Source organism: Myotis davidii, unplaced genomic scaffold (genome assembly GCF_000327345.1).
Source record: "Myotis davidii unplaced genomic scaffold, ASM32734v1 scaffold93, whole genome shotgun sequence".
Lineage (NCBI taxonomy): Eukaryota > Metazoa > Chordata > Mammalia > Chiroptera > Vespertilionidae > Myotis > Myotis davidii.
Window position 1 is genome coordinate 4,021,212 of NW_006292095.1, and position 9,692 is coordinate 4,030,903.

The following is a 9,692-nucleotide window of genomic DNA, read 5'->3' on the forward strand; positions in this document are numbered from 1 at the left end:
GGGATGGGGGATGGGGTAGGGGGTAATGTGGGGATAAGGACACATATGTAATATCTTAATCAATAAAATATATTTAAAAATTTAAAATAAAAACTATTCAAATTCATAAATGAATTCAGCAATGTAGCAGGATACAAAATTAACACCCAGAAATCTATGGGTTTTTTTATATACCAATAGTGAACTTACAGAAAGAGACATTTAAAAAAATAATCCCATTTACAACCATTGCAACAAAAGAAAATATGATACTTAGGAATACACTAAGTAGGTAAAAGACCTGAACTCAGAAAACTATAGGATGTTGAAAAAAGAGAGAGAGGAAGATATAAACAAATGGAAGAATATACCGTGTTCATAGATTGGTAGAATCAACATCATTAAAATGTACATTTTACCCAAAAAAATCTATAGATTCAATGCAATCCCCGTTAAGATGCCAAAGGAATATTTCACAGACCTAGAACAAACTCTCCAAAATTCATATGGAAGAAAAAAATAGCCACAGCAATCTCGAGAAAGACGAACAAAGTAGGTGGGATCTCAATACCAGATATCAAGCTAAATTACAAAGCCACTGTCCTCAAAACTGGCACAAGAACAGACATATAGACCAATGGAACAGAACAGCGAACCCAGAAATCGACCCAAGCCATGATGTTCAATTAATATTTTTCAAAGGAAGCAAGAGCATACAATGAAGTCAAGACAGTCTCTTCAATAAATGGTGTTGGGAAAATTGGATAGATTCATGAAAAAAATAAATGAATCTAGACCACCAAGTTACACCATACACAAAAATAAACTCAATATGGATAAAGAACTTAAACATAAGAAAGGAAACCATAAAAATCTTAGAGGAATCCACAGGAAGCAAAATATAAGATATATGTCATAGCAATATCTTTACTGACACAGCTCCTAGGACAATGGAAACTAAGAAAAGAATATATAAAAGGGACTACATCAAAATAAAATGCTTCTGCACAGCAAAAGAAACCATTGACAAAATTACAGGAAAGCCGAAACCGGTTTGGCTCAGTGGATAGAGCGTTGGCCTGCCGACTGAAGGGTCCCGGGTACGATTCCGGTCAACGGCATGTACCTGGGTTGCGGGCACATCCCCAGTGGGGGGTGTGCAGGAGGCAGCTGATCGATGTTTCTCTCTCATCGATGTTTCTAACTCTCTATCTCTCTCCCTTTCTCTCTGTAAAAAAATCAATAAAATATATTTAAAAAAAAAAAACTACAGGAAAGCCCACTGCATGGGTGAACATATTTGCCAATGCTATCGCCAATAGGGGTTTAATCTCCAAAATTTATAGGGCATTCCTACAACCTAACGAAAGAAGATAAACAATCCACCCCCAAAATGGACAAAGGACTTAAATGGACACTTTTCGAAAGAGGACATACAGAAGGCCAAGAGACATATGAAAACATGCTCAAAGTCACTAATCATCTGAGAGATGCAAATCAAAATGACAAGGAGTTACCATCTCACACCTGTCAGAATAGCTATCATCAACAAAGGACAAGTGCTGGTGAGGATACAGAGAAAAAGGAACCCTCTTGCACTGCTGGTGGGAATGCAGACTGGTGAAGCCACTGTGGAAAACAGTATGGAGTTCCCTCAAAAAAATTAAAAATGGGAACTCCCATTTGACCCCAGGGCAGGACTGCAATGAAGGTAGGCAGGTGTTTATGTTTCTGTATATGGATGAGGAAACCTAGTGTACTGCACTTGGTGACACTGATCTCAATGCTCAAGAATATTACAAGCAGCTACTCCTAAGTTTGAGCCTCTAGGAGTTATCAGCAATTCCTATATAAGACTAATAAGCAAAACGACTGAAGTGGAACAATGAGTCGCTATGACATGCACTGACCACCAGAGGGCAGACGCTCAACGCAGGAGCTGCCCCTGGTGGTCAATGTGCTCCAACAGGGGGAGCACCTCTCAGCCGGAAGCCAGGCTCACAGCTGGCGGGGAGCGAGCCTAAGCCGGCAGTCAGACATCCCCCAAGGGATCCCAACTGTAAGAGGGCACAGTATGGAGGTTCCACAAAAAATTAAAAATAGGACTAAATAGATCCAGCAATCCCACTTCTGGGTCTATATTCAAAGAAATTGAAATCAGGATCTCAAATAAATATCTGCACTCCCACATTCATTGCAGCCTTATGCACAATATCTAAGATATACAAACAATGTAAGTGTCCATCAACAGATAAATGTAAAAGGAACGGTGTGTATATATGTGAATCTAGGAATATTAGTCAGCCATGAAAAGAAGGAATTCTTGCCATTTGATATACCCTAGATAAATCTTGAAGGCATTATGCTAAGTGAAATAAGGCAAAGAAAAACAAATATGCCGAAACCGGTTTGGCTCAGTGGATAGAGTGTCGGCCTGCGGACTGAGGGGTCCCAGGTTCGATTCCGGTCAAGGGCGTGTACCTTGATTGCGGGCACATCCCCAGTGGGAGATGTGCAGGAGGCAGCTGATCGATGTTTCTCTCTCATCGATGTTTCTAACTCTCTATCTCTCTCCCTTCCTCTCTGTAAAAAAAAAATCAATAAAATATATTACAAAAATAAAGAAAAGAAAACCAAATATATAACATCACTTATATGTGGAATCTAAAAAAAACAAAAAAAAAAAACTCATGAAAACAGAGAGTAGTGTAGTGTAGTAATTATCAGAGACATTGGGTAGTAGAAATAGGGAGATATGGCCAAAGGGTAAAAACTTCCAGTTATAGTATTTACAAGTTCTGGGGATATAATGTACAGCATAGTAGTGATAGCTAAGAAAACTGTATTATATACTTGAATGTTGCTAAGAGAGTATACCAAAGTTCTCAACATAAAAAAGAAATGGAAATTATGTGACAAGATGGAGGTGTTAACTAACACTATGGTGGTAATCATTTAGCTATGTGTAAATATATCAAATCAACGTGTTCTAAATCTCAAATTTATATAGTGTTATATATCAATTATATCGCAATAATGTTGGGGAGGAAAAGATATTCCAGAGGGAGAAAGACACCAGCAACATTACAGTGCAGGAAGTCTTAGACTCCCCTCTCCTCTAAAAAATCCTATTGATTCAGCAATAATTCAGGATAAGTTTCCTTTGTGATGAATCCTAAACCAAGTAAAAGGTCTGTGGACTGAGTTTTTTATTGGCTGTTGCCTGTAAATCATATATAGTTTTTATGCTGGAAAGCTAATGCCTACTTCAGAATTACATGAAACCCTCCTTAAGATGATTCTAGTCCAGCCGTGGGCAAACTACAGCCCGTTTGAAATGAATAAAACTATGAAAAAAACGACCGTACCCTTTTATATAATGATGTTTACTTTGAATTTATATACCGTACCCTTTTATGTAATGATGTTTACTTTGAATTTATATTAGTTCACACAAACACTCCATCCATGCTTTGTTCCGGCCCTCCGGTCCAGTTTAAGAACCCATTGTGGCCCTCGAGTCAAAAAGTTTGCCCACCCCTGCTCTAGTCACTAGTGTCCATGATAGGCTTCCATGGATGATCTAGTCAAAGAATTATAGTTAATTTGGATTTAAAAACAGTAATTATTTTCAACAGCTCCTATGGCCTCCAAGATCTACATGAAGCTACAAAAATGGGATTGTTTTCCAAAATTACTACAAAAGTTGACTGATAGCCAGACTTATCTTTTTCTAGACACATCAACACAAGTGATCACTTGGATTGGACAGACATTAATTTGAAATCAAGATTCATTACATGTTATACTTTCCTCCATACAGACAGCTATACTATTTTAGGAGATGATTATTATACTTATTCACATATAGTTTCCCATAGATGGCTTTAAAAATCACTGTTAATACTAAATAAAACAGTAAACAAATTACCTGGGGAACATCTAGCTGACATCCCACTATCTAACACTAAAAATACCTGGCCAGTACTGAGACTTATTTTCTTGCTTTTATTTGGGGAAATATTGAATCTGAACTATACATTTCTATTTTTCCTGATTTTAATGGTAATTTGTTTTTATCTTAGTTATGTTTTAAATGTTGCTGTAATGTAGCCTGGCACAACTACAATTGTATAGAAAAGAACAAAAGTATAATAATTACCAAAACCTCTATGTCCTGTCCTTTTAAATTCCTGGCATTCCTATTGATCTGGACACTACTTAGAATTTTCTATTCTGACCTGGCAAAGGAAGACCTAGACGGAGGACTAAGAATAAAAAATTTCTCTCTCTCTCTCTCAAAGAATCTAAACTACAGATGTGTAGGAAAATGAATAGTATTTCAATGAAGCTAATAATCCTCACATTTAGAGGAAACTATAAAATTGAACTAAACTAGCTGAAGCCCTCACTCTCCAGGAAGCCCCTTTGAACAGAGCCAGTCTTGAAATCCACACAACCAGTGACTAGCCCTGCTTTGTTCTAGTAAAAACCTTAGTTTCATGTAAGTCTAAACTAACCTCCACCACCTCAAATTCTATATACCGTTCTGGGAAGCTTCATTTCTACTTGAGGGTTCCTTTATGTTCAAATAAGAATCTATAATAATAAAAAAAGCATAATACGAAAATCAACCAAACAGCTGAACAGCGGAACGACTGTCCAGATGACCTTCCGGGTGAAGCCAGGGCTGCGAGGGCTGAGGCAGCTGGGGCTGCGAGGGTCTACTCTTGCACAAATTTTGTGCATCGGGTCTCTAGTTGCACAGGGTTTTTTGTTTGTTTTAAAGAATCAAGAAAATTTTATTTCCTTTAACAATAATATACACTAGACAAGACTTCACTTATTAACAAACTACATCTACATTTTTGTTCTACAGAATTGGTAGAGTTTAGAACTAAGAAGAAAATATGGTCATTACCTCCTCCAATTAAATCTCTACACTGTTTATCAAACATCCGACAATGCCCTTTATAACAGAAGGATTCATTTCTATTACAATATTCCCCATCACGTTTAAAAGTGTCAGGCACACAATGTGGGTCAATCCCATTGCAATACTCAAGAAAATCACAATCTTCATCATATTGTTTCCTACAAATTTCACCACCTGGTTTTAGCTAGAAGGAAAAAGAAACATAAGAAAAGATTACGTATCAGTGATACTCAAGTTTTCTTTCTCGTCAGACTTTGAATTTCCATCCATTTTTTTCTAAGTTGCTAACTAAGGTCAATGAGGAAATTTTTCTTGTCAACTACTTAAGCACTGCATAGCAACTTAGGTGATTGAATTTATCATGCACAAATGAGTGGGTAATATTTCAGAGAGATGTGATAAACTCAAAGATAATCAGGCTACCATTATTGTAAAAAAGAAAGTAAATCTAAGGAATTAATATGGTTTCTCCATATGCCAGGTATCAGCAACCATTTACAAAACAAAACATACAGACCATAAACATATAGAACAAAGTTTGTAGATTTAAAAAAAAAAATGTAAGTATACATAGGAATTTTATTTCAAAACCACATTGCAAACAACTGTTTTTAAAAAAATAACTTCTTCAATTACATATCTCTGATCTCTTCAGTGCTTAGATTATTTTTATTTTTTCAATAATGTTTGGTTAAATGTATGTTTTACATTTCATGTATTGTTTTCCTAAGTATTTTATGCTATTGTGAATAGCATTGGTTTTGTAACTTCATTTTCAGATTGTTCATAGCTATTGAAGCTATTGTATACAATTGGTTTTTGTTTAGTAATTGTGTAACCTGTGACTTTGATAAACTCATTTATTTGTTTCAAAAGTAACTTTAAAATAATCAGTGAAACAAAATGGCAAACCTTTAAGTAAGCTAACTAAAAAAAAAAAAAAACAGGACTCAATTAAAGAGTCGACACTAAAACTGATAACATAGAAATACCAAGGAACATAGAAAGCTACTGTGAATAATTATATGTTAAAATTGTGTAAACTACAAGGAACAGATGCCTAGAAACAGACAACCTACCAAGAATGACTCATGAAGAAATAGAAAGCTTGAAGAAAATAATCACAACTAAAGAGACTGAATTTGTTATCACACCTCTTAACAAAGAAAAGCCCAGGACCAGTTGGTTTCAGAGGCGAAGTTTATGGAATATTTAAAGAATAATGCTAATACTTCTCAAATTCTTTCAGTACTTTTTTTAAAAAGCCCAAACTCATTTTACAAGGCCAGCATTACCAAGATATCAAAGACAGATAAGGACACAACAAGAAATGAAAACTATAGGCTAATATCCTAATGAATATAAATATAAAAGTTTTCAACAAAACACTAACACGCCAAGTTCAACCACACATTAAAGGCTCATAAACCATGATCAAGTGGGACTTATCCCTAGGATGCATGGACGATGCAACACATGGAAATTAGGAAACATGATGAAAGGAGTTTTTAGGGGTAAAATGGGCAGGTTTAGGGAAGTCTAGAAATAAAGGGGGCTCATGGGGGAGGGCTGCAAAGCTGGGGGACTGGGAGCTGCCAAAAGGCATACCTTCACAGAATAAGGGGAGAGGAAGACACTCATTCACAGAAGATAAGGGAGAAGCCACAGGGAGTAGGAAAACAAAAGGGAGAAAGAGGAAAACAGATTTTCATAGGGAATAGAGAATTCAACCACAAGAGGGGGAGAAACAAAGAGGGACCCCACACAGTGTTTGAGTCTTGAAGCTGCTATAGTGACCAATCAGATGGGATATCAGGACACACAGAACTGCAACCTTTAAAAACCTTAGAGAGAGGGTCTCTCCCCCTCCCCACCTGGGAGTCTGTGTTTATTTCCCAATAAATTTCCACCTTTTCCTATACCACCTTTTGTCTGTGGCTTCATTCTTCAAATCCACCTGGACAAGAACCCCGGAAGGAAGCCACCTTTGCATCCTACTCAGAGGAAAACCATGTGTTTCAGTTTAATTTCTGAATTTCAATGATACACCCCATTAATAGAATTAAGGGTAATAATTATATTATCCTCTGGAGAGATGCAAAAACAAACAAACACTTGACAAAATTCAACACCCTTTTATGATAAAAGCTCTCAACAATTTGGGTATAGAAAAAAAAACATTTCTCAGCATAATAAAGACCACATATGACAAGGCTTGGCTCACATCATATTCAATAGGGAAAAGGTTAAAGGGTGTCCTTTTAAGATCATGAACAAGACAAAGGCATCCTCTTTCTCGGTTCCTATTCAACAAAGTATTGGGAGCTCCAGCTAGAGCACTAAAGTGGGGGGAGGGGGGGAGTAAATAAAAGGAACCCAATCATAAAGGAAGAAGAAAATTGTGTCTGTTTGCAGATAACATGATCTTATACACAGAAAAACCTAAAGAAGCCATCAAACAACAGAACTGAGAAATAAAGTCAGTAAAGCCAAGGTTATGGAATCAGAGTACAAAAATATTTTATTTCTAAACATTTATAACAAAATGTATGGAGAAGAAATTTTTTAAAGCCCATTTACAACAGTACCAAAAAGAACAAAATACATAGTAATAAATTTAACGAAGGAGGTAAAAGTCTTGCCCACAGAAAACATGGATGAAAAAGTTTGAAAGAAACACAAGTAAATGAAAAGATATTCTGTGTTCACGGATAAGAAGAACTAATATTGTTGCAATATCTATACGATAAACCTCAAAAGTTTTAAAATAAAAGGAATCCAATTTAGGACTATGCATCTGAAGAATATAAAATTAGTACCTTGAAGAGATATATGTACCTTCATGTTCATTGCAGCATTATACACAACAGACATGGAAATAACTTAAGTGTTCACCAATGGATGCATGTACATTTTAAATATAGTGTATATACACAATGGAATAATATTCGACTATAGAAAAAGAAGAAAACTCTGCCAGATTAAACTTGAGGGTATCATTCTAAATGAAATAAGTCAAACAAGAAATCTCTCTATATATAGATATAGATATAGATATAGATATAGATATAGATATAGATATAGATATAGATATAGATATAGATATAGATACAGATATAGATAGATATATAGATTCACCAAAACAGAAAATAGAATAGTAGTTGCCAGATGCTACAAGGTGGGGGAAATGGGAAGATATTGGTCGAGAGGTCAAATTTTCAACTATAAAATGACTAAGTCTGGGGATTTAATGGAGAGCATGGTGACTATAATTAACAATAACGTATTATATATTTGAAAGTTGCTAAAATAGTAACTCTTAAATATTCTCACTATATGAAGTGATAGATGTGTCAACTAATCTTACATGGTAAATATTTTGTAATATATAGTTCTACCAAATAATTACGCTGTAAACCTTAAATTTATACTATGTATGTGTCATTTATATCTCAATAAAGCTGGGGGAAATTATTTTTAAAAGATGAAAATAATCTTTTAAATACTCTTTCTCTAATCTTACAGATGTTTACACCTTGTTTAGGAGTTTGTTTCCTTTTTCCTTAAGATTCCAGTGAATTGTGCCACCAGGGGGCAACTGCTCAGGAATTCTTTAAATGCTTTCAATAAAAAAGAGGGATTGAATGATTGCAACAATAACTGAATGAACTGCAAAGGAACAGAGGACTTCACCAGAAGACAGTGAAGAGAATTTAGCTAACAAAAGGAACTAATCGAACTTTCTGACCCCATAGGTGGGGGTGATGTATGTTCATCATTGAGAAATCTCTATGGGTACAAGAAAGATTTGTGATGAGGTATAAAAATGGGAAGTCAAGTTAGTAGAGAAGGAGCATCAGGTTTTATGTACATGAGAGTCCTGTAAATGATAGATTGCTGAAAAGACTGAAGTGGGAGAATGGGTCCAAAGTTACTTGGATATAATAAAATGAGAAGGGTGAAATATGTTTTCCATCTTCTTTAAACAAGAATTTCAAGAAATTAATGCTGAGCTATTATAAAATACATATTGCCTCTTACCTTGCAGTTTTGTGTGCAGCATTCCCCGGAACCACAGACTACCCTACCTTTGAATCGACATGATGTAGGATCACAGCATTTTTTATGTGTACATTCCTGTAAATAAATGCTATTACTCAATCATGTGTAATTAGGTACCATCAAATAAAACTGCAGCTCCGGATTTCTTTACAAAGTAGGAGGCTTTTCTTCACTCACAGTTTTAGTAATCCCATTCTTCAATGAAATTTATAGGAATCAATATCTCATTCACTAGTTTGTAAAAGAAGAGCGTTGTTTCACTACGCTCCATGTAATCTGAACAACATTAACATACTGTGGAGCCAACACCTTAGAGGAAATAATTATTAGATGCCTTGTTAACTACTATTCTCTTCAAAAATTCTCTTATATTCTTGCTTTGATAATAACTTGTACTAGCCAGATCTGTTCACATAGAGAACTTCTCTGATGTGAAGCTGTCAGAAGCAACATTCTTCTCTCTGAAATGGCAAAATCCCCAAACCCACCCTAAAAAAAAGGTGGTCCCAGAAGCCAGATTCATCTATTTAGACCTCTGATGTCACTGGGATGCTGGCCCTATAGTTACTTATTCTATATAATAAAGAGGTGATATGCAAATTAACTCTCACACCCTCACAAGATGGCTGCCTATGACCAGGACGGTAGGGGGTTTGTGAAGGACGACCAAATGACTGAACAGCAAGCTGTGATGGATGACCAGGCTGGCTGGGGT

The 9,692-nt window shown here is 35.8% G+C and overlaps 1 protein-coding gene across 1 annotated transcript in view; it reads right to left on the reverse strand.

Annotated features, from left to right (window-relative positions):
• The window catches only part of LOC102757815 (disintegrin and metalloproteinase domain-containing protein 5-like), an 80,431-nt gene that overhangs the window by 16,506 nt on the left and 54,233 nt on the right, over positions 1-9,692 (reverse strand). Inside the window, exons 10-11 of the mRNA XM_006765643.1 lie at positions 8,957-9,052; positions 4,901-5,099 (exon numbers count right to left, since the gene is read on the reverse strand). Coding sequence (XP_006765706.1) covers positions 4,901-5,099; positions 8,957-9,052 — 295 coding nt within the window. The remainder of the gene's footprint in view (positions 1-4,900; positions 5,100-8,956; positions 9,053-9,692) is intronic.